This window comes from Hippocampus comes, unplaced genomic scaffold (genome assembly GCF_001891065.2).
Source record: "Hippocampus comes isolate QL1 unplaced genomic scaffold, H_comes_QL1_v1.1 scaffold117, whole genome shotgun sequence".
In the NCBI taxonomy this organism is placed as follows: Eukaryota; Metazoa; Chordata; class Actinopteri; order Syngnathiformes; family Syngnathidae; genus Hippocampus; species Hippocampus comes.
In genome coordinates, this window is record NW_017805225.1 from 547,011 (window position 1) to 574,784 (window position 27,774).

Genomic DNA, 27,774 nt, shown 5'->3' on the forward strand with positions numbered 1-27,774 from the left:
TGAATGCGGTTTGGCGCCGTCTCATCTTCGCCTTGACGGTGGTAACAGTCTCTCCTCCTTCTTTCTCTCGATTCTCTTCATCTTGTAATCCCACTTTGGGATTTGGAGCTGATGATAGTTCGTATTGCGTCGGAGCTTTTCCGGTTTAAAAGTGGGAGCCGGGGCCTTGCAGAGCCTCACTTTTGGTACCACGATGCCCGGTCGCACGCTGCTCCTCCTCAGCAAATGAAGCGGGAGGAGACTCGCCCGTCTTATGGCCACCGCGGATGCAGCGGCCACGTCGTCCAGCAATTGAAGCTGGAGGCTGGCCCGCCGATCCCTCGCCTTGGGGACGAGTTGCACCCGGGAGTTCTGGAAAAATCTCTTGTAGTGGTTCAGCCTGTCGGGGCCGAGGTGCTTTAGCTCGGCCAAGCGTTGCCTCCTGAGAATTTCTTGCACCGCGTAGCGTCGTTTTCCAATGCACGGCGGGCTTCCCGGGCACACCGTCCGACAGGCCGTGGCGATAAATGGACTGCTGAGACCAGTCGTGATCCGGACCATGTGCTCCAGAACGCCATCGTCCACGGGGTTCACCTTATTGTTAAGGTAGAATCTGTAAGGGCAACAGGACAGAAGCTCGAGAGAACGCTTCCAGCAGGACTTTGGCTCTTCGGCTTTGGCAACAAGATCCTACAGGAGACAAAGAATACCAAAACAAAAAAAAACTCTTGTTTAAAGGTAGATTTTTTTTTTTTGTCTTCTTGTGAAATGAATAAAAATGTTGGTCATGCTGACATGACATGGTTTTGTTGAATGAGAAGAAGCGGGCGTTAAAATGAGCTTGGATTTCAGTAAGTGTGCTGCGAATTCCACAAATGGCCACTTTCAGATCTTTACAACTTGTAAAATGCCTCGAAACTCCATTGTGCGTTCGAATTTAGGGTGGTACGTTTTAAGGTTTCTATTTTGTAAAAAAAAAAAAAAAAAAAAAATTACTGATATCAAAAACATTCAAATTGGAAAAGGAATCCAGCGAAGACGCCGGCATTACAGCGGCGGCTGCAAGGCCAAAACCTTTATCGGTCACAGGATCGGGAAGTCATGTAGCGGTAAGGACATCGGCGTATTTTATGGCCGCATAACAAGACAACAATGCTCACCTCCAGCAAGGGCCACTCCAGGCTGAAGGAATCACAAAACTGCTCAGCGCACGGCTTCATCATGACCTGATACATCAGGTAAGCCGTCTCATAGCGACCGGTGAAGAGAGCCCATTCCCGCGGGGTCATCCCGCGGCCGTTGTCTCTGGCTTGCATGTCACCTCCTGGAAATATTGGGGTCAACGTGGATGCCGCCCGCATTGATTCCGCATGCGTCTTGAAAAGAGGCATGTTTTACATTGTAGTAGTACTTGTAGTTTACCAGCCAGCATGAGCGCTCGACACGTTTCGGCCCGACCCTGCATTGCGGCCTTCATTAAAGCTGTGAAACCGTGACAGTTCCTCCTCTCAATATCAAGCCCAGGGAAGTAGTTCAGCAGGTAGTGAGAGATGAACACGTGACCTGCACGCAACACAAAAGGAGCATTTGGGACAAAAAAAAAAGTGCGGTACACTCGTATGCCTAAATAGCTACCACGATAATCAACATGGTGGCCTTGTGACAATGACAGAGATGCCACTGTATGTAACGCCACATCACCTGCTGCTTCACCTGCAGTAATCGGAGTGCAATGAGAAGCGGAAGTGTGTTGAAATAATTGAGTTTGAAACCTGTGCGGACACCTTTCTCCATCGCTGGCGAGTCTTGAAGAAAGTTTTCTTTCTATACTCAGCTCACCTGTGGTGTTGCTTTTCTTTGTCACGAACGGGGATCAATAACTGTTTTAATGAAGCAGAAAATGAGTACGTCGCAGATCCCAGTGAGTCGTTCATCACTGTTAGCGGATGAGAGGCCGAGGCGGCGCGTCTGCTACGCCGACTGCATCTTTATGGAATCTCCCGCTTTGGAAAATGTGATGATTGAAAATGCAAGCACCGTACAGCATATCATGTCTCATTCTTAAAGGCGGGCACGTTTTAAAAGCCTCAGACTCAATCCCCTGCAGTAAAGGGTTCCTCTTTAAATAATGCATGAGCGAAGGAAGGGAAACAGTCATCTCAGAGATGAATGCACATGGAGTCGTTCCATCCTGGATTGAGAAATCCTGAAAGCATCCCTGATGTCGTTTTTAAATTCTATGAGCGCGTGTAACATTTGTATGAGTGGCAGGTTTTTCGACGCTAAATCACTCGTTCCAAAGGTTTGACTGACAATCGTCACAAAAGACATTTTGGAATTATAAATGGCAACAATATTATTGCCCATTACTGCATTGAGAATGCCTTTTTTTTCTTTTTCACAGAACACAGTCCAACGTAAATGCTAGAGGGGCCACAATTTTTCATCAGTGCTACTGGAGAGCCAGAAAGGACTGAGAGTTCTTGACTGGGTGTATGAAAAAACTGTCATTTAAAATAGGTACAAAACACATGCATATGTGCCCATTTAATAGATTTCATTTCTCACGATCCAAACCCAACAACGAAATAAGTGTTCCCCGCACACTGGGCCACTTAGGACCGGCCATCGGCAGCCGCCGCAATTGAAAAAAAAATATCGATATTTATTCTCCGATAAGATATTTAATTTTGAAAAAGGACCGGGTTTTCTTCATGACACCTGTGAATGATGAACTCTTGACTCGTGTTTCAAGATGGCAATTGTGTCAGGTGCGTTATGCTAACATTCAAACGACAAGCTAGCAGAATGAGTGAAAACGGACGTCTTTGGAACGTTTCCTTCCTACTGGGAAAAGGCCCGGCGTTGCTGAGACAACCAACATAAGCCAGGAGAGCAACACGAAATTTGACGATTCCCTCGCAACAAGCCCGATATGCGGCGATTGGCTCTTGAGTTCACGTTCGGGTGAGTTTATACATTTTCGTACACTTGACATTTGTTCTGTGGTGCGTTTCAGGAGGACGCTGCTCATTATAGTTACATGACATCCAAATGTGGCTTGGCGTTTATTGTCTTAAGTGTAAACTACTCCAATTTTTGTCTTGCTCGTATCATGAATGAACTTCATATTTGTTCTGTGGTGTCTGTTGCATGTTTAAGCGTGACCATACCGGCCATGATCATGTGTCGTTGTTACCCTTCTTATGGTATTTGCGCTACTAATAAAGGCACATAAAAATACACTGCATTTACGTTAGTTGGAAGACTTTGGTAGACACCCCCCCCCCCCTCACACTTCCGATGCACACCAACCCCTCCCCCATTCTGTCTGTCATTTTTACGATGACTGCAACGGCAAAAAGAGAAAACATCCCGATTTGCACCAAAATTGAAGGCTTTTTGAACGGAACGTGTGCTACCTCTGTGCAAAGTTTCACGTAAAATTTACGTCGGAAATCCTCCGCGTAGTTTTTGCATGATCCCGTCATCCTGTGCACTTTGACACATCCGTAAATAATGAATAGAGTATGTTTCGTGACTGATGAATGATAATTGAACGATCCCCCCACCCCACCCTAAGTTTGAGCATTGTTGTGAAGCGTTGTGTTTACCCGCTTGCGCTGCCGTAATAAGGGCAGTGTTCCCCTCGTTATCCTGCCAGTTGACGTCAATGTGAGGACACTGGGCGAGGGCGATGACCACGTCCACGTAGCCATAGTAACACGCTACGATCAGCGCAGACTGAAACATAAAGATGAATGAGGGCTCATTTTTCACAATACTGTATGTGCAGAGTGGCGGACACCGACCTTGTCCTGAAAAGAAGACTCATTTATGAACAAAAATGCTTGTGGCGGTCATGGAATGGTCACTTACTGTTCCAGGCGCAGACGAATGAAATGCTCCTGGTGCATTTTGCTCTCAAAGAAATAGTCAGACCTCGTCACACCATGAAAAACCGTGTCCATCCAGCTTGTACATCTTTGGCTCAAATGCATTTTCCGTATTGCTGGCGTCGATCTGAATCCTTACTTCCAAAATCCTCCGTTTTCAGGAGACCCCCGCCAAATCGTTTGTTGAACCATTAGCATTGTTTTGTCAGAGACCGCAAGCCATATTGACATTTTCAACACTTCAAATTGGCCAACAATGAAAAAAGTACCACCCCCATGTGGCCTGACCAATAGTATCGAGTTTCATGATTAAATAATGCATGTCATGTATGACAAATCATGATTATTTGACAAATGATTGATTAAAAAAAATGAACATCTGAAACAAATCAAGATTCTTTGTCATTCTCTTTACATAGCACGATGGCTTGAAACTAAAAACTGGGTCTTCACTGGTGTCCAAAATACGGCCCGCGGTGCAGATGGGATTCGGCTGATGTTGAGTGTAGATGCGGATATATTCTGTGAGAGAGAGGGCTGTTGGCCACCCGAAAAACACATACATAAAGAGCCACATACATAAAAATGGAAGGATGAAATGGCCACTTTAAAGTTCGTCCACTTTTAGAAACACACTCAAGCAATTCTCGATAGTTCGAATTGTTCATCAGCTTTCTGTTGAAGGTGTTGAGGCAAATAGTGGAGGAATTTTTTGGGGTGGCCAGCAGCCCTCTGTCTCACAAAATAGATCCAGCGCTGCACTTAACAGAGTGTTTTGAAGATTTATTGTGTCATTCTTGAACTCATAAATGGTTTATTTGTATCTTGGACTATCGAGAAAAGTTCCAATAACGGGTTCATAACGAGTCACGTAATTGCCGCAGCTCTACGTGATCTTCTATGGGGGGCAGGGGGAGTGTTTGTCGCGGAACACACTTGTGTTGGACCTTCAAATAGTTTGCCTGACCTTGGATCCAACCTGCTCAAAATGCCTGCATTTGCTGACGGCCCCCTGCGATCATTTTCTCTCAACCTGTCGATTCTGAATGACATGATATTTCGTTTCTTATGTTTGTAGTCCCAAACCTGTGAGAGATCTCTCAGCAAGTTCTGTGTGTGTGTGTGTTTGTGCGTGTGTGTGTTTGTGTGTGTGTGTTCTCCATTAGCCGGGGATCAGGTCAGTGACTTAGCAAGCCTGTTAACAGCTGAGCCCGTGGTCAAGCTGCTTCTTGGATGTGTCACTTTACAGCGGACACTCCCCATCTGTTGCTTGGGGATTAACCCAATGCGCTGACCACCCCCCACTACCACCACCACCACCACCACCAAATGCCAATTGGGATGCCATCGTAGTTCCCCGTTTGGTATGTCAAAACACACAAAGACGGTCGACAGGGCGCCCCTTACTCTTCTGTTGCGGTCCGTCTCCTGCACTTCCTCCTCGGTCAGTCCTTGTCTGATCATGATCTTGACGATGACGGTGTTGTTGTTGCAGCAGGCCTTAAAGAAGGATATCGGCTCCGGGCTCCCGCGACACGGCGAGCGCAGACCGTCCGATCCCACGCTAGTGTCGAGCGGGTAGAAAGAATCGTCGGACGCGACGCTCCTCGTGTCCGAGTTATCCGACAGAGACTCAAAGTCCAATTCCTCAAACTCCTGGAAGATGTCGTCCTCGTCCTCCCAATAATTTCGCGTGTAATCCCCTCGGGCCTCGTCGGGTTCTCCCGATTCCTCCTCATCTCGGCGGTCCTCGTCGACCTCGGTGAAGGACATGACGGGTGTGTCCAAAGCAATTGTGCCTGGTCCCGTTGCTCCGGCGACTCCATTCTCCTGGGGTCTTCCAGCGTCACCTTCTTGCTCTGTTACTGAAACCATTGAACCCTCCCCTCCCCCCACTCACTCGTCGTTTGAATTACAGTCGGAAACCGGGGCATCTCTACGATGACCTAGAGTTTACGTCCTTTGCCACTCACACCGAGTCGAGTCCAAAATATCCTCTCGGGTTTGTTTCGGTGACCGCATGTCATAATGCGGGGCCACCGTACATGCTAGCGATCTTTTGTCGACGTCTCGGAAATATCCTTAAGTTGAATTCGAGGCGGCAACGCTTGCCTCAAGTCTCTCGGCAGAGTTGAAAAAGTCCCCGTCTCCCATGGATTCCTAAAGGTTGCCGTCCATGTCCCCTTTGGAAAACGCCAGGCGTGGTTGTGCCGCGGCGTCTGCTAACATCCGTGGAAATTCCCAGTCTTGACGAGAAGTATCAAACAAAACGGGATGATGCCTGTTTGTACATGGAGCACGCAATTGCCTTGGGAGGAGCGATTCAAAATGGCCAGCAAGAGCTCTCAGTTCGTGCTTCCTCATGGAGACACGCTGGACTTATTTTGAGAACAGTCAGCAGTGGGAAGCGAGATTTCCTCCTCAACTGACGTACGATAATCCCTTTAGTTGCTCTCTGTCAACCGCCTTAGCGCTTCGCCCAGTCAGTCGGGGCTCTGCGTGAAAAGTCCAATTCAGGCATCCAAGATGAACGACTCTATATTTGCCATTCATGATTTCAACGCCTGTGTATCATAAGGTATCGTAATGTATCGTCGCCCAGATTAGATTTCGGAGATGGTTTTGCTACAGAGGAAGAAAAATGGCAGCGGTATTCTTTGCAAAGATTTACAGTGGAGGCCATCTGACTTTCGCAAAGACCTTGTTTCAAGTTAATATTCTCGTAATCTGTTCCTGGCTTCACAGAGTGAAAGACTGTGTGAAGAGGGGGAAAGGTAATTGGATTTGTCAGAAATAGCACATCTTGTTTCCTGGTATAGGCCTCGGCGCAGACAGGACGTTATTTTTATTTCACGATTTGAAAGTGCTCGCTCTGGCTTTTTGGAATTGTTGCTGAGAGTGAAATGTTAGACACAAATAAACGGCCATCGTTTCTCTATGCTCGTCTGTTCGCATAAGGGTCACGTTTGGTATAAGGAGGAGCATATCCCAGGTGATTTGGGGGCGAGAGGCAGGGATACACAATGAGTTGATACACAACGAAATAACCCCTCAAACTTACATTCACACCTTCAGACAATTTGGAGTCTTCAATCAACCTGACATAACATGCATAGATGGGGAATGTGGCAAGCGCAATTTTCACTCAGGACGGCTAGACTTGGATAGTCAAATCTTGCCCATCGATGAAACGGAGGCCAAATTTGAACGCGTGTGTGATTTTCCTTCACTGAGCTCTTGTAAAAATGCCATTGAACTAATGCAGGTCACGTCACAGGGTCAAGGGGGATTTTACACATGGACCTTCTCTTCCTGTAATCCGTCATTCACGTCGACCCTCCTGGTCTGGTCCGCTTTTGGCAAAGCAGGCTAATTTTGTTTTACGCTGAGTTTTTTTTTTTTTTTTTTGACATCTGAATCTTTGAAGACAGTGTTAGATCGTGCACAATACATAGGAAACAACAATACATAGGAAACACTATTATAGTTTTTATGTCATGTTACTGCACGATTTGTTACATAACATCACAAGTTGCAGAAAGTGTAGATTTGACTCGGTATTCTAATGAAAAACAGCGGTTCGCCAAAAGTCGATGCAAGCAATTGCGATTCTTCCCACTAACCCTCACTGGTCATGTTTCCTTTTGTGCTGAAGCTTGGGCGATGAAAAGAAAAGGTGGCTGTGAAGGGGGTGAGTGAAACTGTCAGTTTGCAGAGGCTATCAGAACGTGAGATGTTTACAGTTATTTAACCTAACTGTTTGGGGCATTTTCTTTTTGACATCTCCCTTCCTCGGTCGGCAGTGTCCAGCTTGATCGCTTGTTCCACAGCTTCAGTCAGTCTGTCAACGATCATTTGACACGAATTGGAGCGCATTTCGTCTGAGAGTGACGCGAGTTTTGGATCCGATATCAGACAGCGTTTTCACCTGATGGAAAAACGGGCCAGAGGCGAGGACGCACTCCGTGCAACGATTGTCTATTCCGTCTTCTTACCACTAGATGGCGCCCACGTGTCGTTGCTCAACTGAGCCGAGCGGTCGCCAAATTCCAATCCAAGTCCTTCTCAAGAACAAGACGAACCAAGACATGGCAATTGAAATCCCTTTTGAGCATTTATTTCTCGATATCATCGAAAGCTCCGTGTAGTAATAAAAAACTCTTTGTCCTCTCAAGTCAAACAATTCTACAGAGCACTAGTAGAATGAATGTGTCTTAATGGTTATATGTATGAGCACTGGTCTTTTTTTTTTTTTTTTTTATCTTTCTTCCATTCCAGTGAAATAACTTTTAAAATAATGATCTATCTCAAGGAAGCAGCGTTTGGCGATCTTCCGATAGTTTGCCGACCAGGTCACCGCATCTCCCTTTACAGATTTGATTCTGCAGTGTCCGCGTTTTCCGAGGTTGTCTTCTTCACCGCGCCACAGTGCTGGAGTGATTTAAATGATTCGGCGTTGTACACCCACACGGTGTCAACACCCTCCCCTGCGATATGCTCGGGAACCCAGTTGGGAAAGGGGAATCGGCAGGCGACCACCTTCGCGGAGCTTGGTAACTCGCTTTCCAGCTTCAGCTCCAATTTGTCCATCTGGAAACAGGATCACATTTCAATCATACTTTTGAAACGTCCTCAAGCAAATTTCATGGTGCATGCGCTGAATTACCATTTGAGGGACGCCAAAAATAACAACGTTGGAGTACTGCGCAAAGCTGACCTAGAAAATAAATAAAAAATGATGATCACATGTTTTCTGACTGTACTGAATATGATCATTTGGGATCATGTGTTCTTAGAGCAAAAGTCAAGTCAAACGTTTTTTTTTTTTTTTTTACAATAATATTTTTTTCCACCACAAGTGCGCAAAGGGTGACGTCACTACGCACTGACATCAAGACATAGCAAGAACAGAGCGGACATAGCTTGGCAGTTTCCATGATGCCTGTTCAGACTGGCAAAAGGATTCCACCACCCCTGTGAATCCAAATTAAATTCCATTCGAAGTTGGCATTTTTATTGACGTGTTTACATGGAGCACTTTGATTGAGTCATTCGGTTTCTTCAAATCGGACTACTAGAGTCCAAGTAAACCCGCCTCGTGCCATCAAACACTGACCTTCCATAAGTCAGAGATGTGGAAGGAAGTGGAGCGGTGGACTCCCTCGCGCCAGGCTTTGTAGCGGGAATACCACACCAGCCAGGGGTTCAACTCAAAGCCTGACGCCAGAAAGCCGTGCCTTGCTGCAGCTATCACCTATGCAAGAGGAAGACACAATGCGTCAAAGTACTGTCAAGGCAACTGTGTTGCAGCATTTTCACATTGCTTGACTAGGATTCATTTCTGGTGTTTTTGTGCAACCGGGGATAGGCACGACGAATTGATTCGTGTATTGTTAAAAACCTGCTGAGTTATGTGGAATTATTCATCGGTTAAGTATATAATGAACATTGAGTCACTTTTCCACAATTGAGCATTTGACTCCCTCTCATTTGTTAAAAATTCGTGCATTGTTAAAAACCTGCTGAGTTATGTGGAATTATTAATCGGTTAAGTATTTAATGAACATTGAGTCATTTTTCCACAATTGAGCATTTGACTCCCTCTCATTTCTCACTTCCCTATACACTATTTATAACTGATTACTGTTGACAATTTGTACACCAGTCTTCTAGATACTGCAGGGTTTTGTTTTGTTTTTCCTTAAGCCAAAAATATCCACAAGACATGCTGCACTTACTATTCTCCCATCTCCACTTCCAATATCTACCAGGGTCCCAGACCTGGCTCGCAGTGCATTGAGAACATTCTCCACCTGCGCGGTGGTCGCGGGGACAAACGGGAGGCAAATTTTCCTCAATGCGGGGGCCACAAACGGCGTAGCCACAGCGTAGAGGGCAACAAGCGAGCCCCCGACCAAACCCGTTACGACAAGACCCAGTCGACTTCTGCTTCTACTCTCGATTGCGACCGATTGTCCGGCTCTCCCCGTAAAAAGCGCCTCTTCAGACATAATGGGCTTTCGACCAATGCATGATAACGACTTAAAACGTGATAAATAAAATACTATCCCACTCGGTTAACATACGCGGCGCGTGATCATGATCATTCCACCGTCATTTCCATATCATTGGAAAGTCCACTTTGGCCGTTGCAGCGCCATAATAAGTCCGACTTGGTTTGTGGTGCCTGAAAAAACGTTCCGCCCTGCTGCTTTTTAGCTTGACAACACACAAAACGAAACGCACGTACACGTGAATATGGATGCATTTATTTGTTATGAACGTACAATAACGAACAAATAAAAGAAAAAGGATGCACTATTGTACAAAATATATACCACCATTAAACACAAAATGATAAATACTGTACTTCTGTTCAATTCACCACCCCAAAAATATGATCTAAATCAGTATGTTTTAACAGTAATGTACAATATGTGAACGTATTTTGCTCTGATCTGTTGTCCTTAATTTGAATATGGGAAAAAAGCTTTGCTCTGAACGGTAGTACTGTTGTGTAGGCATCTTGTGGCGTGCGAAGGTTCATAGCGATATAATATACAGTTTTGCTTGCAAATCTTTTTTTTTTTTCATTTTTTTCAAATGTTTGTTTATAGCAAATAAAGAAATACATTTCTCGCCGTAAAACCGCTTAGTGTCAAACAGACCACAGACTCATTTTGACCTATGTTATGCATAAAACTGCGGAACATTTGGATTCAGATGGCATGGGATCTTTTTAATGGCAAAGTATCACAAGGTAGGGTTTTACTCTCACGAGTCCAATAGCTGGATCAATTTCTTGCGCAGATTTGAGGATTACATTGTGGTTTTTCCATATTAGAAATCATTTGACAATGTACGGTGGACAGTGTGGTCTAGCCCTGGCATGCCATGATGGATCTGATGGTGGTGAATGTGATGCCCGCTGGTTGTTGGACCCTCATAGATCATAAAATCATCGGCCTCTCTGTAGCCTTCTCCCCCATCCTGAGAATAGCTGTGCTTCATAGCTAAGATGTTTCTGTGGCCGGCCGGGGTCGTGTGGTGGGAGAGCCGTGATGCCTGCTGGAAACCAGAGGTGGGCGTTCCATCAGACAAGGTCTGTCAGTCTGTCACTGTTTCTGTCGGTATTTTAGGCCAACACACATAGGCCCGGTCCTTCCCTCGTCGGCAACAGCCAATCGACGTCAAGAATGTAATTTCCACATCACACACGGGCGCAATTTAATGAATGAATTATCAGCATTATCATCTTAAAAATATTTTGATTGCCCCCCGCCCCCGCCCCGACCGCGTGGCACAAATATTGGATTAAATATATCAATAAATATGAGGGATGCTACTACGATTTGCCCCGGAGTTGGCTAGGTTCCCTCCCACAATGATGCAAATGCCCCCCCGCCCCAATTCTATCTGTGCAAAGTAGGAAAATACCAAATGAACCACATAGGCCCGGTCCTTCCCTCGTCGGCGACAGCCAATCGGCATCAAGAATGTAATTTCCACATCACACACGGACGCAATTTAATGAATGAATTATCAGCATTATCATCTTAAAAATATTTTGATTGCCCCCCGCCCCCGCCCCGACCGCGTGGCACAAATATTGGATTAAATATATCAATAAATATGAGGGATGCTACTACGATTTGCCCCGGAGTTGGCTAGGTTCCCTCCCACAATGATGCAAATGCCCCCCCGCCCCAATTCTATCTGTGCAAAGTAGGAAAATACCAAATGAAAGAAAACTCCACCCATGTGCGCAGTTCGACTGCATTTTGCATTAGACTTGCGCCGGGCTCTAAAATGGGGACCATATTGTTTTTTTCGAAACAGATAACATGCTTGGTCGACAGTATTTTGGGGCTTTCGTGTTATCCAAAATAATATCATCACTCCGGTTTCATAAAAAGTTTTTTTAAAAATGAACAAACCTACGGATGATGTATTTCTTGGTTTGTATAAAAATGAACAAACCTACGGATGATGTATTTCTTGCGAGGCTGTTTGACTTGGATGATGACAGAGATGATGAGCAGGATGACAACCAGGCCACAGGTCACAGCAATGATTGTGATGTTGGTGTTATCCAGAGAGTCCAAAATGCTGGGTTTCCTTTTCTCTAGTATCACAGGCAATATGGAATATGATGATCTTCGGTTCGGCAACAGCCACGCGATGAAAATACATGAGCTGGGAACAGTTGCGTGTACCTTTACAATGATTCTCATCCCACGGATACACACAGTTCTGGATGCCGTTGCAAACCAGGGTGTGATTGATGCACATGTTGCTGTGGCAAAAGAAAGTATCTCCTTCGCACGGCGCTGAGAATGAAAAGGCACACATACAGTGGTTACATATTTGTTGTGCACACCTGTAATGGTGTAGAGTGGTCACTTTTGATAACTGGCATTTTCCCACTCATCTGGGACTGAGTTCCAGGGGGCTGTACCTGTGACCTTGTTCTTTTGGTTGCTATTACAAAGCTTGCGATTGTTACACACACACGCACACACACACAAAGATCTCCGTCCTGTGGCACCGGTCTCGGCACCACAGCAGTCCAATACGGCGACCTTCACTGTGGATGTTGTCAAGGGAGGGAGTCACTTACGGTCAAGGAAGGTGGTGAAGAGGATCTTGAATTTGCTTTTCCTGCTTCCCTCATCTGCCCAAAGCCTTACCACACCCAAAGAGGATGTCAGCATCACGTCGTTCGCCACCGTCGAGCAGAATTTATTCTTCAAGTGCTCCACCGAACTGCTGCCATCATAAATGGCAACAAAGTTACGCTTGCACTCATTGGAGTTGTGCATCTCATACTCCAGAAAGCGCATGTAGATCTGCGGATGGGATGATGAAAATGCTTTAGGTTTCGTGTACAAAGTTGCCCAGACGAATCCCACTCACACGACCGTTACCGCGACTACCTCGTTACAATGTACCTTGAGGGACATAGCGAATCTGTACGTTCTAACGGTAGTTCACTGTAACCATTTCCAATAAAATGGACGCCAACTACGATGTGCAATACAGCATAAACATTTATAGATGTAAAAAGATGAACATGTATTACATTCTAACACATGATGAAAAAAAAAGATTTTATGAGACATGAAGTGTCATGCAAAAGAGGTGAACCACAATGAGCCAGGTCAATCTCCCATTTCCAGACCTTGGCTCTCGGTGGGGCCCGCACGTACCACCTGCAGTCCACGGCCTCTGTTGGCAAGGCCCGCTTCTCCCTGGTTATCTGAGTCGATTCCACAAAGCCTTCTGGACCACTCAGCTCAAACTCACAAACTGTGGAGAAGAGCATTAAAAAAAAAAAAAATTGTGATGACACTAAAAAGCTCATTAAATTGTGTTAATTGGAGGGAAGCCATATTTTCCTCATTAATCCGGTTTGGACAACTGTTGTCATGTTTGATGAATGGATACACGTTACGCATGCATGTGTTTTCAACGAAGCACACATGGCACGCTGCTTCCAAAATATGATATTGGTGCAATACTCACACGGCAATGCTGGCAATTCGCCCAAACCTTTGAACTCGGGGTCTAAACGAAGAAAAAAAAAGATGCATTTAAACACATAAAAGTTACACCCATCCGTTTTCAAGAGCGCTTATCCTGAAGAGGGTTGCGGGGAGTTGCCGGAGCCTGTTCCAGCTGACTTGGCGAGGGAGGCAGACTACCCCCTGAACCGGTCACCAGTCAGTCGCAGGCCACCTATAGAGACTCGCGAGCAATCACACCGTCACTGAGTGGGAACCCATCCCACGCTGCCTGCAATAACAATACTTAGTGGACTTTTTTTTTTTTAAATTATTTCTACTCCACATTTTATTGAAGTTGGTTTCCTTGACATCTTGAGATCTCACTTTTTTTACAGTGTAGTTGCGAGCGCAATTCCTGTACGTGACATGCCTACTTGTGCATCGAGAGCAAGATTGATATGAGCAGCTGTAAAATTACTATCGGCTCCGAATGCCCTCATTTAAGTTTCCCGGAAATGAATCCTGCCGAGCCGCGCCTCGATGCTGTGTCCTGAACCTTTGTGCTGATGAATCGACTTGCTCGCTGGATTATAAACCCTGATTTACCGTCTTAGTTTTTATTAATCCTCTCATGTTTCTTACCCGTTTCTGCTTCAGGGTTGGAGAGATTATTCACATTCAGCCCTATCGACAGAAGTATGCGTCGGGGGGGGGGGGGGGGGGGGGCTGCAACAATGCATTGGCAGATGCGGTTGCGTCCAATACACTGAAACATTTGAGCTCCATCTTTCTCTACTGTTTTCAACTGTTTTCAATCTTTGGGAATCGCACAGTTGCATTCTGTTCCTCAGAGCCAAACAACACATTTGAGTGTGTGTCGCTGAGCGTTTCCCAGAAATTGCAAAAAAAAAAAAAAAGACCAAAACTGTTTGTTCAAAAGGAACAAAAAGGCTCCATCACAGAAACAATTTCGAGTGGTCCATCAGCCTGCTATGCATGTTTTTGAAATGTGGAATGAGGAAACACCCAGGGAAAAGCCACTCCAGCACGGAGAGAACATGCAAACTCTACACAGAAAGCCCTAAGTCGGAATCGAACCCCGCGCCTCCACACTGTGAGGCCGACACCCGAACCAGTCGACCACGGGGCCGACTGGTTCTTTTCTAAGAATAAAGCAGACAGTTTACGGTTTAGTTTTTTTTTTTCGCTAATTGTAAGGTTCCATTTAAGCCTAGTGCGAGTTTTAAAACATTGATTGGCATTCAGGATAAATGATCTCACATCTCTGATGGGCGGCATTAGACAGATAAGCATTTGGCGTGCAAGACGTGTTCAATTTAATGAAAACAGATGGGAAAGCAAACCTCCTCATCTGCCTTATCGGGGCAAATATCTTCTTAAAGAGGGAGCCATGCGCTAGTCAGTATCTCGCATCTTGATCAGCGGATGCTTGCTTGATTGTCATGTCAAATCCCATCGACAAGAAGGGCATATTTTCATCAGAAAAATACGTCTGCACAAACAGAAGGAGGCAGATTAATCTTTGATTGTCATCATTGCGGGTGGCCAACAAAATCTGCTGTCCATAAAGCCTCGGCCGCAGTCCGGCTTAAGCTGAGCTGATGCTGCGGCTCAGTGCTGACAAGCTATATTCCCTTGAAGACAAACTTTCATTAACCACCGTGCGTGTGCGCGTCTGTGTGTGTGTGTGTGTGTGTGTGTGTGTGTGTGTGTGTGTGTGTGTGTGTGTGTGTGTGTGTGTGTGTGCGTATGTGTGTGTGCGCGCATGTATTCCCACATCCCCGTCAACTGCAATTTCCTACAACACGCGCCCTCATAACCAACTTGCTAACACAATATTTAAAGGGGGTTCTTAATGAGTGCAGGATATTAAAAATAAATAAACGAGAGTATTTTCAGTTAATAAAATGACACCATAAAATCAGAGGCCAAAAATTTACTGAGGGGAATTAACGCCCTTTCTACCCGCTGGTGTGTGGCGTTAATTAAAAAGAGAGGGAGAGCTTTTCAAGGCTGCGTCAAAGTCACAGAACATTGATTGACTGCATCTGTCGGATGCCAAGAAAAGGAGCGCAGTGCATAGAATTGTACCAGTCGAAAATCATCACAAAACACTTGTGAGCCAACGAGCCAGCGCTTCTTCCTTTCTGAACGACACGCGGAGACGTTCCTGAACCAAGACAAATATGTGCTGACCTGTCATTATTTTAGGTCATAGCAATGTTAACTTACAGCTTTAATTGAGTAGGGTCCATTCAAAAAAAAAAAATGTCCTTTTATCACATTGTCAACTGCCAATGGGAAGTCTCGGCTTCAAACCGGAGTCCAGGAATAGCAAATTGCTCCGTTTCCGATTTGGTGACCGAGTGGTGTTAAAATGCAACCCCATTCTGGCATTCTGGTTTTCACACTGTCTACGAACTTGCAGTAGCTTTTGTCGACACCTTTGCCATCAATTCTTTTTCAACATGAGTCCAGTGAATTTGTTTCAAGCGCAGGCTACGACGAGACCCACCTGGCGTGAAATTGTACCGGGCTGAGAAGCCGATAGCCTCCAACTCGCCATCGGCCACAAACTTGATGTACAGGTACCTCCCACTGGAGCGAACGTACATGGGGCTCTCCCGGCCGCAGTAGCGTCCGATGATGGGCGAGAAGCCAAAGGGCCCGTCGCGGACCTCGATGTGATCAAACTTGCAATCCCACGATGGCTCGATAGAATACTTTTCATCAAAAAACAAGTCGATGCACTGGCGGGGAGAAGCTGGAGGAGAAAGCGTCATTCAATCAAGAGTGCCGGGAGACTTGATGTCCGAAGGCTCACCTTCTATAATGTAGATGCATTCCCTCTCTGGTGGGTATTTCTCTGGGTAGTTGGGTGAGGTGAAATGGCCTCCCTCGGGCTCCTTGACCCAGGCCCCACACTGCCCGGACGGTGTCACGCCGGAGTTGTTGGTCACTAGGCAACAATGGCACAATTCAAGCTTGCTGCGGAAGCGAGATTGCTTTTATTGTTCATTGATACAACTTCCGGATGCACCTAAGTGACCCACGTGTTAGATATTCACCGAGTGACGATTAGTTGCAACTGCAAAATGTGCGCATTCACGTCAGGGTTTGTTCCAGGGTGCAAATGTGTGCAAAACGTCCGCCACATGTTTGCCAAGTTTTAGTCGTTTTTCCTGTGGCCAGGAAATTTGCAACATGTTTAAAATTCACCCGTGACAAGAAAAGTCACAGCGAACATTTGCAACCTTGAACATACACTGACGTACGTACACTGTCGAGAACCAAAATTTGCCGCCTTTGGAAGCACTCGCAAATGTTCGCCACTCAGTGGGATAGGGCTTTAAATGATTTAAAAAAAAACACACACACACAAACGGCTCAGGGCAACAACAAGGCAAAAAACATGGTGTGTTGATGTGAAGTAGGAGGCCGCAAAATATCATCCTGCGGGCCGCGAGAAGCCCCCAGGTCGCGAGTTTGAGACCACTTTACTCCATGCTATTCACGAAGGGCAGGGGTGTCAAACACATTTTTGTCACGGGCCACATCGGAGTTACCGTTTCCTTTGGAGGGCCGTTATGACTGTGAAACCATATTAAAAAAAGAAAAATGTCAAGAAGAATGGTTTCTTTAACAATTTAAGTTACTGTAATTAAGGGTTTGATAATAAGAAAAACAATATGTCTCATTTCATACATATGAGAATTTGAAATTTCAGCACGGGATTTAGCAAGCTCCATGAAAGTTGACGTGTTTGATTTGCTTTCGCCGGCCACATAAAATAACGCGGCCGGCCAGATCTGGCCCCTGGGCCTTGATTTTGACACTGGTGACAAACAGCTACGAATTGCCCATGAAAGTGTCGTAAACGGTGACGTGATGAGCACATACTTTTGCTTGAAATTGTGTTTGAATAAAGAAACTGCACACCCATTGAAGAACCGATCATATTAGTTGTCATTGTGCAAAAGGCATACCTTGAGTTTTTGTTTTGGTGGCTGTGGCCCCCGTCAACTCGGGCGCCATCAAATATGTTGCAAAAGCTGGTGGAAGGAAGACAGAGGGCTTATCGTCAAGAGAACGTACGCTTTTGGGACGTATCAAACACAGCACAAAAGATGGAACAGAAAATATGACACGGGGGACGTAGACGGCAGTCATTTTAAAATGATTGGAAAATGCATTCAAGTCGATGTAAAGAAAGATGTCAAACCTACTCACCAATGAACAGCAGAAGTTGGAACGCCATTTCTTTCCCGTGTATTTCCAACTCTCACAACTATGTCCCTCAATTGTCACATCCTGTCGTTAGGAGAGAAAAAAAAGACTCTCCTGCACACGCTGCAAATTGTTCTCCAAATGGGTAAAATCTGACCACAAAATAGCTTGCCATCATTGCTCCCTGAGCTCAAGGATTAAACCTCCTGGCAATTACCAACCTTCCTATGTTTTTGCTCCACCGTTATTTTTTAAATCCTCTTAGAGGCAACTGTCATTGGCAGAAGTGGATAGGTCAAGGCAAGTGGCTGTTTTCATGCTTTGTTCTCGAGCTCGCTATCTATCTGGCCGGCATCTATGGAGCTTGGAAAAACTTGGAAGCTGTTTGATTTGATGGTGCAATGTCACGTCATTTCCCAGATTATTTTGCTTTCTCAAAGTCTTTAAAATGGCTGCCCAGATATTTGGGACATTTTGTTTGGATTCACACTGGCACACTAGTGACATGAATTGTTTCATCCTCGCTGACAGGAGAGGATGAAAACGGCTTGCTCTGAATTGCATTGAATTCAATTCCACATTCTGTAATTCACATTCAGTTGACCATCCTGTGGGGTGGAGTCGATTCAAACTCCAATTTATCCACAGAAGTGAATTCTGAAAGTGAGACTTTTGCACAGCCTGCTAGAAATTGGACCCCTTGAGATTGAGCAAAATCAATACAGTACAGGTATTGGTACTAAAGTGCAGCTTGTCTGACTGTCCAGAAGGTGGCGCCAAAGTACCTGTCAAGCATTGAAACATGAAGGGAGTTAATGAAAGTTATTGATCTAGTTGAAATAAGAATAAATTATGGTTTTATGTTTGTTTTAGCAAGGATTCCGAATTTCCCGTCACTGTGGTATTTTATTTGTTGCCTTAAAAAAAACTACTGTAGGCCGACTGTACTGGTCAGCCAATGTGCCCGATTCTCTTGGAATAGGGGAGACATTTCCGCATCTCTAAAAATGTATTTACATTTTTAAAGGGTTTTTGACTTGATGAAAACCACTGGCTCATTCTCCTTTACGCTTAAAAGTTACAATCGGCACAAGCACGGTCACGCTCAGTTCAACGCCGTACTATCATTTGGTTGTTTGTATGAGCTTATGAGTGTTTTTTATTAAATATTATTTTTTTAAAGCAATAATATTAATGACTTTAACTACATCGTTCTCGCGTGGGCGCTATAAGCCTGCATAGCGTTCAAATGTATGTATGTACAATCGATACTCGGGTGACAACTCGGGGAGGCCTACGTTTGCTTTTCTTTTTCTTCTTTTTCTTATCTGACATTGTCAATGCTTCGCGATGAAGTATTCGTGTAATTTCTTTTGCGATCGCAAACGGTGTGACGCCACACGTGAACTGAATCGACCCGTGAGTAAAAGGAAAAACCCTGCCAGTGCGTGCACGGGCCCGTCCGTGCCGTGTGAGTCGTGGGTGGTCACGCGCGCCGGGCTGGGAGCCAAGCGAGTTGCTGGGGGGGTGGGGGGGAGTGGCCCACTGTGATGAGCGTTACTATGGGCAAACTTGGCATATAAGTGCAACATGAGCGGTGGTCTCTCGCAGCCAGCGCGATACTGCGTGACGTGAGGAATTCAACAGGTCCCTATTGACGTTTCCCAGCCTCCCAGTGTGGAGGTGGCGTGCGTGCAATTTGAAAAGCGCAACCCGCTGGTTTGGCATGGACAACCCACTGGATTACAGAATATAGTCCATCAACGTTTGGAATCTGTGAGCTATTGACTGATTTGAAAGGTAAATATGCTCTTTAATTTGCACCTCTGCATTGTCATGGGATCTTAACGTCTAAAAGAGTGGAGGATGTTGTCTGTGTTATGGTCATGCTTGAATCCATTTTTTTTCCCTCCCAAATCTGCGGATGTCACTGTGAGCACACGTAATACAGTGAGCTGCTCATGGCCTGCAAATCTCGCCTCGTGGCACAGTGGTCCTACTGTGAGGAGTGATGCTCTGACCTGCTGATGCACTCCGACGTCCTTCAGAGTTGTAACAGCCTCACAGTTTGAAGTGAACTTTTCTATATACCGTGGTCCTCGCGCATGAGAAATGATTTGTGGTGACCTGGTACCACTGGCAAACTGTTCAATTGATAAATGATTGAAATCATACAAAACGTATTGAAACAAATTTCAATTTCTCAACAGCCTGCAGCGGTGCCCCTGCCAGCCTTTCCTGGAAGTGGAAACAAAGTTGTTCCTTTCCAAAGATCATCAGTTTTGACTGATCCTGTCAGAAACAATCATTTACTGTCATCATTTTTAATAGCTGTTGTGGTTGCAGTTGACAAGGTGCCGGGCATGTACTGAGATGCCCAACTTAGTGAACAGCTCCAAACTGCAAACAACACAAAGGCATTTTTTTTAAATGCAACTCTTTCACTGGATCTCAGAAGATCGCGCTGATGGTGTAGCACTTCACTTGCTAGACTTTGGCGCAGGCACCGCGGGGTCATGCTCATCAGCGATGGCGCAAATGGGAGCGGGATTGCTTGTCTGTCCCCAGATGTGGCCTCGGATGGATGGAGGGACCTTCTCTTTTGACAGCTCATCGGATGAAAAAGCTGAAGAAATGTTTCATGTGTGCGATTCTGTTGGAATGCAAAGCAATCCATGCTTCTCTTTTCTATGGCTTGTAATTGTAGCCCGCAGAGGGGCTGGTACAACACTCGCAACTTTTGTAGGGCCGCAATGTTGACGCTTCAATGAGGCCCACGTATCTTTTTGCGTTGCCTCTAAATCAGTGGTTTTTAACCTTGTTCGATGTACCGAAAATGCATTTATTCAAAACTGAAAAAAAGAAAATACAATTTCAAGACATAAATATACTTTTTTTTAAATTTTACGACGTACTATCACGACAGTCACACGTTGACTACTGAGTGAACTCAATTTCCCGCAGCACTGATTGGACAAGCAATGTCATGTGATCATCGACAGCCAGGGATGGCCGAGCGGGCGTATCGTAACTAATTGACATGTTGAGTCGGGTGTGTCGGTGGCAGAGGCTCCGTCGAACCCCTGAGACCGATTCACCGAACCCCTAGGGTTCGATCGAACCCAGGTTAAGAACCACTGCTCTAAATCCATTCTCTATTTTCTTTTTACAGGCAAGCAAGAGAAGATATTCGGCGCCGGTATTTTCTGCAACATGAAGCAGCCTCTTGCTTTTCCTGGGTGGTTTCGGGCAGCGAGCCTGTGCTTGTGTTTGGCCCACGCCGTCACATCTGCGGTCCTCACCAACGCCACACGACTGGAGTCCATCCTAGACAAGTACAGGGACAAAGACGGAGAGTGGTGGAAGGCCAGAACGAGAGGGAAGAGGGCCATCAGCGAGGGGGACATGCACCTCATCCTGGATCTACACAACAAGTTGCGTGGTCAGGTCCACCCTCCGGCCTCCAACATGGAGTACATGGTAATCAGTGCATCTCACTTCTAATGATGTGTGCTCTTCTTTGAGATGATAGCTTTTGTGCTCATTCGAAATCATCTTTTTCCGATTCCGAGACCGATTCACCGAACCCCACGGGTTCGATCGAACCACTGAGCTAGATGATGGACATTTTTTCAGTGTATTTAATTTAGTAGTGTCCATCCATCCATTCTCTGATGCGCTTCTCCTCACGAGGGGCGCGGGCGTGCCGGAGCTCGTCCCAGCTGACTTTGGGCAGCAGGCAGGGGGACATCCTGAACAGGTCGCCAGCCCATCATAGGGCACACATAGACGAATGATCATTCTCGCTCGCACTCATGCACCGAGGGTAAATTTTGAGTGTTCCAGTAACATGCCATGCATGCTTTTAGAATGTGGGAGGAAACCGGACTACCCGGAGAAAAGCCACGCAGGCACGGGGAGAACATGCAGACTCCACACACGAAGGCCGGAGCCAGAATCGAACCCTGCACTTCTCCACTGTGAGGCGCTGGGCTAACCGGTTGCAAATAGTAATATACATATATTTATGAAATAAGGGTTAGGTTAATCGACAGGTGGATTTTTTTTTTCTCTGAAACGTCAGCTATAAATTGCAGCATATGGTAAAACCCGTATTGCATCTATGATACTGCTCTGGTCGCCACGTATGTCCACTGTTGCTCACCGTGGCCCAAGGAAGGCTCAGGGAGTTTGTGTGAATGCTCACACACATGGAAAATTAGATGGACAGCCCCCGGCAGACCAGCGTTGATGTCAGTCTTGTCCCCAGGGCCACCCCAAATTGGACCTTGGTTATCGTGCGCTGTAGAGGAATCGTGATTGTGTCGATACAGATGATACTTTTTCATTCTTATATCCCCGAATGTCACTTTTGGACCTGCGGCCTCCTAACCCCGCCCCGGCCCTCGTTGCTTTTCTTCCTCTTTGCCTCTCTCCCCATCCATCCCAGCCCACTCCAAACCCTCGGGTGCCAATGTTATCGTTCGTTTGATCCTCCATGCATCTCATTTGGGGTGCCACAGCGGTGAATCTATTTCAAGTCGCTCAAACTTTTTCCATTTGAAGTGCGGGCCATGTTAGTGTAAATGTCGGTGATGTACACTAATCCACTGTGTCTTGAGTGCGGGATGCTATTTATGACAGATGATAACGATGTGGTTGGGGAGAGAACTGCAAGGGCCAAGTTCTTAGTTTTCATTGGGTCTCGGTGTCTTTGCACACAGTTTGAGACTGGCGCTCAATCATCTGCAGAAAGTACCTCTTAACGCGCGAGCAGTGGTCGGCCTGACAGATGGCTAGAAGCAAGGTTATTGATTGAGAATCCAGTATTAATATAAGCACAAATATGTGATCCATTTTCTCATCCGCTTCTTCTCACGAGGGTGGCGGGAGGTGCTGGAGCCTCTTGCAGCCTCTTTCGGGCGGGGGACACCCTGAACCGGTTGCCAGCCCATAGCAGAGCACTCATATACAACCAACCATCTGCGCTCACACTCACACCTCGGGACAAGTTCATTTAAGCTGCCATGCCTGTTTTTGGAATGTGGGAGGAAACCAGAATACCCATAGAAAAGCCACACCGGCACGGGGAGAATATGCAAACGCCACATGGGAGGTCCAGAGCCGGAATCGAACCCTACACCTCCGCACTGTGAGGCAGATGGGCTAACCAGTCGTCCAACGGGCCGGCTTTATCTGCGATTGAATTCAACCGACTTTCTTTGGCGTTTGTGTTTACCAGGTGTGGGATTACGAGTTAGAGAGAAGCGCCGAGCACTGGGCCCATACCTGCCGATGGGAACATGGACCAAGCTACATGTTGACTCAAATAGGCCAGAACCTTGGCGCACACTGGGGCAGGTGTGTATGTCCCAATCCGACAGAAGATGTCACTTTTCTTCTTTGGCTTTCTATGTCTGATTTTTACTTTGTGTCCAGCACTTTGAAGGTGCTCTGTTTAAAAAAAAAAAAAATAAAATCCTAAGATTTGCTTTTTCATTCACTCATTTTTTTTTGTTTGGTTGTTTTTTTTTTTCCTCCTCTTTCCCATCCGCTCAGGGACCGCCCTCCCACCTACCATGTGCAGGCCTGGTATGATGAAGTGAGGTACTACAGCTACCCTTACTCCCAGGAGTGTAACCCACACTGCCCTTTTCGATGTTCGGGACCTGTTTGCACTCACTACACTCAGGTAATGACTGTCACATTTGCATGCCTTTCAGACTCAATTACGTCCTCACCACAGCTCCTTGGATGACACGGATTAGGAATCCAATCGAGCTGTAAAAATGGTCACACGAGCTGTGGATGACTCCGGTGTTTTTTGTTGCATTCCATAAATCCCCCAAACTACAAATTTGTTGAATTAAATCAACAAAAATACGTCTGGAAATATAACTTAAAACATTTGCAAACAGGATTTATTTAGCCTCGTTTTGACTGCATTTGTGTGAGGTCCCGTGTGTTTTTCTTGTGTATTTCTCTGTACTCTCTAATTTCCCCAGCCTCCTCTTGACCAGAGAACCTTTTTTGCACCCAAAAAAAAAAAAAAAAGGAGAAAAATGTTGGATTCACGAGGTAGCTACTCAAGGGCTTTTATTTATTTTGGCTGTCTAAACGTCCTTTCGGCTTAAATGCTGGTGGAGCTATACTGGGAGTCAAAACAAAACAGAAGACTGGAAGACTGTGCCACTCCAAGAGTCCAGCAATGCTGGATGTGAACTATTCAGAAATTAGACCCATATGTGACAGATGGTCCACAAGTTGTTTCTCATCATCCGCGATCAGTCACCCGACAACAAGATGGGCGCATGGCATTGTGCGCCAATACCGTAGGATACAGTAATTGAGACAAAGTTTCAGACATTTAAGCCAAACGCGTTTGCTGTGTTTGTATGTCTTTCATTTTCTAGTTGGTGTGGGCCACAAGCAATCGTATTGGCTGCGCCATCAACGTGTGTTACAACATGAACGTGTGGGGAATGATCTGGGCAAAAGCTGTCTATCTGGTCTGCAACTACTCACCGCCGTAGGTTGTTTTTTTTCATTCTGAAATCAGGCGCATCTGGATTTCCGTGCCGGTGCTAGCCTCCTCGTTCAACCTTCACCAGGTTGAACGTGCCTGGCACTCAGGATGTTTTCTTTGAGGGGCGCACATGACAATTTGGTGGCTGAATAATAATAATAATCTGTATAATTACTCAATTGAACAATCATTAAAATATGGAGTTCTTTTTTGCTTTCAAGAATATATATTTATTTGTTTGTTTTTAGGGGGAACTGGTGGGGTCATGCGCCTTACAAGTATGGCGCGCCATGCTCTGCTTGTCCAGCCAGCTATGCCGGAGGATGCCGAGACAATCTGTGCTACAAAGGTGGGCAAATCAGGAGATTGTTTTAAGGGGTGTCAATTTTCCACCATTACCCAAAAAAGTTCCATGGGGGATTTTTTTTTTTTACATGCATTCTTAATTTAACCACGAATTAGTTTATTCAACTTAATTTATGAATTGTTTGTTCATCAACTGTAATTGATTGAATTCGGAATTAAATGGTGAAATAAAAAAAAAAAAACATACTGTAGCAAATTTATTCATGAGGAAAAATTGCAGGGGGGGAAAAAGTCAGCTGAAATTTATCAAACTAACGTTAATTTTAACCAAGATTTTACGACATGACGTTTTATTACAACTGCATTTTTAAGACCTCTGCTATAGAATCAATTGCAATCTTGGTTAACTTGTAAATTCACATCTCCACTTATTCCTGTTGATCTCCATTGGAAGATTCCACATTGAATTATGGGATTTTACCCCCGATTTTACCGATCAACGTACAAGAAAAAGCCCCACTCTGTCAAACACAATTTAACTTCAGCAACAAAAGTCCTACGTCACGTGCCAACTCCGTTTTCAGACGGAGGTGTTGACAGGCGCCCCGCTCCAGAGACCGAGGAGACCAACTACATTGAACCCGAGCCGGATGCAGTGCGAGAGCGGGAGGCCCAACCCAGGGCCCGAGATCCGGACCGCTCACCACCTTCTGAGGACATGGAGAGAAAGCAGGTCATCAGCACCGAGCAGATGTGTAAGCAATAATTCCTGTGACTGAAAGATGAAGTCATGCGGCCATTCCGGCAGATGTCATCGTAACTCGCGGTCTCGTGTTCTTACAGGCCAACAGATGGACTGCGACACCAAGCTGAGAGATCGCTGCAAAGGAACGACATGTAACAGGTACAGGCGCAGGAATCGGCAACTCATTGGCCGCCGTTCACACTGAAGAGTTCAAAAAAAAAAAAACGGACTACCGTTTGATCCTACCCATAGATATGAGTGTCCACCCGGCTGCTTTGACAGACACGGAAAAGTAGTTGGGACGACGTCGTACGACATGGTAAGCGATCGCCCACAATGATGGAGTGCTTGCACTGTAACAGTAGCGTGTGGTGGGAGGTCATCTTCACGGTTGGAATGCGTGTGGTCTGGTGTGTCAACAACCCAGCAATCCAGCGTGTGTGGAGCCGCCTTGCACGCCGGTGTTATCGACAATGATGGAGGATGGTTGGATGTGACGAGACTGGGTCGAAAACAACAATTCACCAAATCGTACAAGAATGGCATTCAGTCCATTGGGTATGTTTCCGAATTACTCGCCAAAAGCAGGCGCTTGTTTTTCTGCCGTGTTGCCATGCGCTCCTTTCTTGACATTTTCTTTCATCACGCAGGAAGAATAGAAGTGCAAATTCCTTTAAAGTGCAGTCTGTGCCTGGTAGGAACCACTTGTGGAAAACACGGTTCTCTGGAACAACTTTCCATTTTGTCATTTTGCTGTACTTTTTTTTTTTTTTCTCCCAGTCAAGGCAGTAGCATGTGACACCACCGTAGCGCTGTTCTGTCCCTTTAAGAAACCAGTGCGACACTGTCCAAGGTAACCTATGGGGTTTTTTTTTTTTTTTTTTGAATCTACAAATGCCTGACTCAAATATGCGTAAATACACGGTTAGATGTATGTCATTTGTACACGTCGAGCCTCTTGATTGGCCGTATCTTCACATGTGACTTTTGCCGCCGTCCTGTCGTACGCTTTGGAGTCAGGTTGGCGTGCAGGAAGCGCACTTAGCGTTGTTGCATTTCATTCTTGCAGTCATTCCAATTTAAAGAATCTTGAATGAACGGTACTTTGCCACGGGTCAATGGAGGATGTGGACTGTCTCCGAAACACACAAAATAAACAAACGCCGGCAGCGTTGTCGTAAAGTCCCATGAGAGAAAACAGCCACTCGAAAGGCTCGATGTTCATGATGTTATTGTGAAAACAGGACGGAAGAGGTTCCGCCAGTGTGTCTCTTCTGAACGTGACGATCGTGAAACCTGCCATTTGATGATGTTGTCTTTTGCTTTAGGTTGTATTGTCCCAAGAATTGCCTTGGCGGGAGTCAGGCCAGAGTGATCGGAAGTAAATATTACGCTGACGTAAGTTCTTCACCTTCTTTTCAGAATGCCTATCGGGACGCTCCAATATAAAGTGCAACAGCGTACAGTTTAAAACGACAACAGCGCAGCAGAAAATGTCGTGTGACAGAATGATAACGTTCCATCCAATGATTGACCGCTTCATGTAAGATTCTGGCCAAGCAGGAAGAATATGGTCCGTGGGATGAATTATGTCAAATGCGTTTGCCTTATCCCTTTTCAGAAATCAAGTATCTGCCGAGCGGCCCTTCATGCCGGAGTCATCCAGAATGAAGCTGGAGGTTACATCGATGTGATGCCGGTGGACCGCAGGAGGCAGTACAGCGGCACTTCCCAAAACGGCATCACCTCAGAAAGGTACCGACTCCACCGCACCAGGCGGTTTTTCTTTGCGCGTCTCATGTGTCGTTTTGAATGTAATGATCATAAGAAAATGTCTGGGTTCAGCCTCACGCTCATCCGTTGATCCTTCCCTCGTGCTTTTTGCAGCTTACGTAACCCGACGGGAGGAAAAGCCTTCAGAGTGTTTGCTGTCATCTGAAATGGAAGCATCGCAAACAGATCCAAGGACAGACTCTTCACTCACTCAAGATATCAAGCTTTCCTACGAAGGAACGATCACGTTTCTCCGCCATTGATACGAACGGTAAAACAGGCCTCAACACAACTGAAATCAAGTCATCGATAGCTTGGCCAAAGAGGTTGACGAATGACCCGCGAGTACTCCAATCAGGCACTCAATAAAGGCGCCCGCAGTTTGGGAACCTTGCTGTGTCCATGCACTGCCTCGCCACGCTGCCCACACAGTTCCCAATAATGGACTTTCATTCCGAAAGACCCAAAAAAACCAACTCTGCAGCCATTTTAACTTGGGCGAAAATCCAGCGCTTCAAAGACCCGCCGTACCTCACTATGAAGACGAGTTGTGAATGATTGAGCGTCTTCATTTGTCGTGCTGCGTTAGCTACTGAGCTTTTTAAATTGGACTGTGCAGCTCAAGCTGTCAAGTTTGTCAAATCCGCTTTTACGTGTGTGCCGTTCAAGTTAACTGATAAATATACGGCCTGTCCACAAAACTCTCCATTTCACGCACATTTTTGAGGTCGTTTTCATTCTAATAGTCTGTCACACTCTACATCATCTCATGAAATCGCCGAATGTTTTTGTGGA

The 27,774-nt window shown here is 45.8% G+C and overlaps 4 protein-coding genes across 5 annotated transcripts; 1 reads left to right on the forward strand and 3 right to left on the reverse strand.

Moving 5' to 3' along the window:
- ankrd33bb (ankyrin repeat domain 33Bb) lies at positions 1–6,239 on the reverse strand. The gene is made up of 5 exons (XM_019869369.1): positions 5,283–6,239; positions 3,594–3,723; positions 1,402–1,542; positions 1,140–1,303; positions 1–669 (listed from the first exon to the last, which is right to left on the reverse strand). The coding sequence occupies exons 1-5, from the start codon at positions 5,748–5,750 to the stop codon at positions 22–24; spliced, it is 1,551 nt and encodes a 516-aa protein (XP_019724928.1). The 5' UTR covers positions 5,751–6,239; the 3' UTR covers positions 1–21.
- Positions 2,527–27,260, forward strand: LOC109515522 (cysteine-rich secretory protein LCCL domain-containing 1-like). 2 transcript variants are annotated; one of them, XM_019869370.1, is made up of 15 exons: positions 2,527–2,946; positions 20,802–21,109; positions 22,872–22,990; positions 23,189–23,321; positions 24,043–24,158; positions 24,404–24,504; positions 25,046–25,216; positions 25,305–25,365; positions 25,459–25,525; positions 25,634–25,764; positions 25,857–25,900; positions 25,987–26,059; positions 26,535–26,604; positions 26,828–26,961; positions 27,094–27,260. In XM_019869370.1, exons 2-15 carry the CDS (start codon positions 20,843–20,845, stop codon positions 27,143–27,145), a joined length of 1,539 nt encoding a protein of 512 aa, XP_019724929.1. In that variant the 5' UTR covers positions 2,527–2,946; positions 20,802–20,842; the 3' UTR covers positions 27,146–27,260. The 2 variants fall into 2 exon arrangements, 1 of the variants encoding a protein (XP_019724929.1); XR_002168200.1 differs by lacking the exons at positions 26,535–26,604; positions 27,094–27,260 and adding an exon at positions 26,629–26,749 and having other exon boundaries at positions 26,828–26,903.
- Positions 7,928–10,057, reverse strand: atpsckmt (fATP synthase c subunit lysine N-methyltransferase). Its single transcript, XM_019869373.1, has 4 exons — positions 9,614–10,057; positions 8,992–9,129; positions 8,542–8,592; positions 7,928–8,465 (listed from the first exon to the last, which is right to left on the reverse strand). The coding sequence occupies exons 1-4, from the start codon at positions 9,884–9,886 to the stop codon at positions 8,244–8,246; spliced, it is 684 nt and encodes a 227-aa protein (XP_019724932.1). The 5' UTR covers positions 9,887–10,057; the 3' UTR covers positions 7,928–8,243.
- Positions 12,129–17,810, reverse strand: LOC109515524 (neuropilin and tolloid-like protein 1). The gene is made up of 7 exons (XM_019869372.1): positions 17,633–17,810; positions 17,389–17,454; positions 16,227–16,361; positions 15,918–16,166; positions 13,401–13,442; positions 13,057–13,184; positions 12,129–12,724 (listed from the first exon to the last, which is right to left on the reverse strand). The coding sequence occupies exons 1-7, from the start codon at positions 17,658–17,660 to the stop codon at positions 12,488–12,490; spliced, it is 885 nt and encodes a 294-aa protein (XP_019724931.1). The 5' UTR covers positions 17,661–17,810; the 3' UTR covers positions 12,129–12,487.
- Positions 27,261–27,774: the final 514 nt, after the last annotated feature.

Excerpts from the sequence above, each read along its gene's own strand:
- LOC109515524 (XM_019869372.1), bottom strand. The coding sequence starts at position 17,660 with ATGGCGTTCCAACTTCTGCTGTTCATTG. Across the intron at positions 17,455-17,632 it reads CCAACTTCTGCTGTTCATTG|CTTTTGCAACATATTTGATG; the intron begins GTGAGTAGGTTT and ends TCCTTCCACCAG. Across the intron at positions 13,185-13,400 it reads CGAATTGCCAGCATTGCCGT|TTTGTGAGTTTGAGCTGAGT; the intron begins GTGAGTATTGCA and ends TCTTCTCCACAG.
- ankrd33bb (XM_019869369.1), bottom strand. The coding sequence starts at position 5,750 with ATGGTTTCAGTAACAGAGCAAGAAGGTGACGCTGGAAGACCCCAGGAG. Across the intron at positions 1,304-1,401 it reads TCGAGCGCTCATGCTGGCTG|GAGGTGACATGCAAGCCAGA; the intron begins GTAAACTACAAG and ends CAATATTTCCAG. Across the intron at positions 670-1,139 it reads TGGAGTGGCCCTTGCTGGAG|GATCTTGTTGCCAAAGCCGA; the intron begins GTGAGCATTGTT and ends TGTCTCCTGTAG.
- atpsckmt (XM_019869373.1), bottom strand. The coding sequence starts at position 9,886 with ATGTCTGAAGAGGCGCTTTTTACGGGGAGAGCCGGACAATCGGTCGCA. Across the intron at positions 8,593-8,991 it reads ACATCTCTGACTTATGGAAG|GTCAGCTTTGCGCAGTACTC; the intron begins GTCAGTGTTTGA and ends TTTATTTTCTAG. Across the intron at positions 8,466-8,541 it reads TTTTTGGCGTCCCTCAAATG|ATGGACAAATTGGAGCTGAA; the intron begins GTAATTCAGCGC and ends TCCTGTTTCCAG.
- LOC109515522 (XM_019869370.1), top strand. The coding sequence starts at position 20,843 with ATGAAGCAGCCTCTTGCTTTTCCTGGGTGGTTTCGGGCAGCGAGCCTG. Across the intron at positions 25,526-25,633 it reads GGACGACGTCGTACGACATG|CAATCCAGCGTGTGTGGAGC; the intron begins GTAAGCGATCGC and ends TCAACAACCCAG. Across the intron at positions 26,605-26,827 it reads GAAGTAAATATTACGCTGAC|AAATCAAGTATCTGCCGAGC; the intron begins GTAAGTTCTTCA and ends ATCCCTTTTCAG.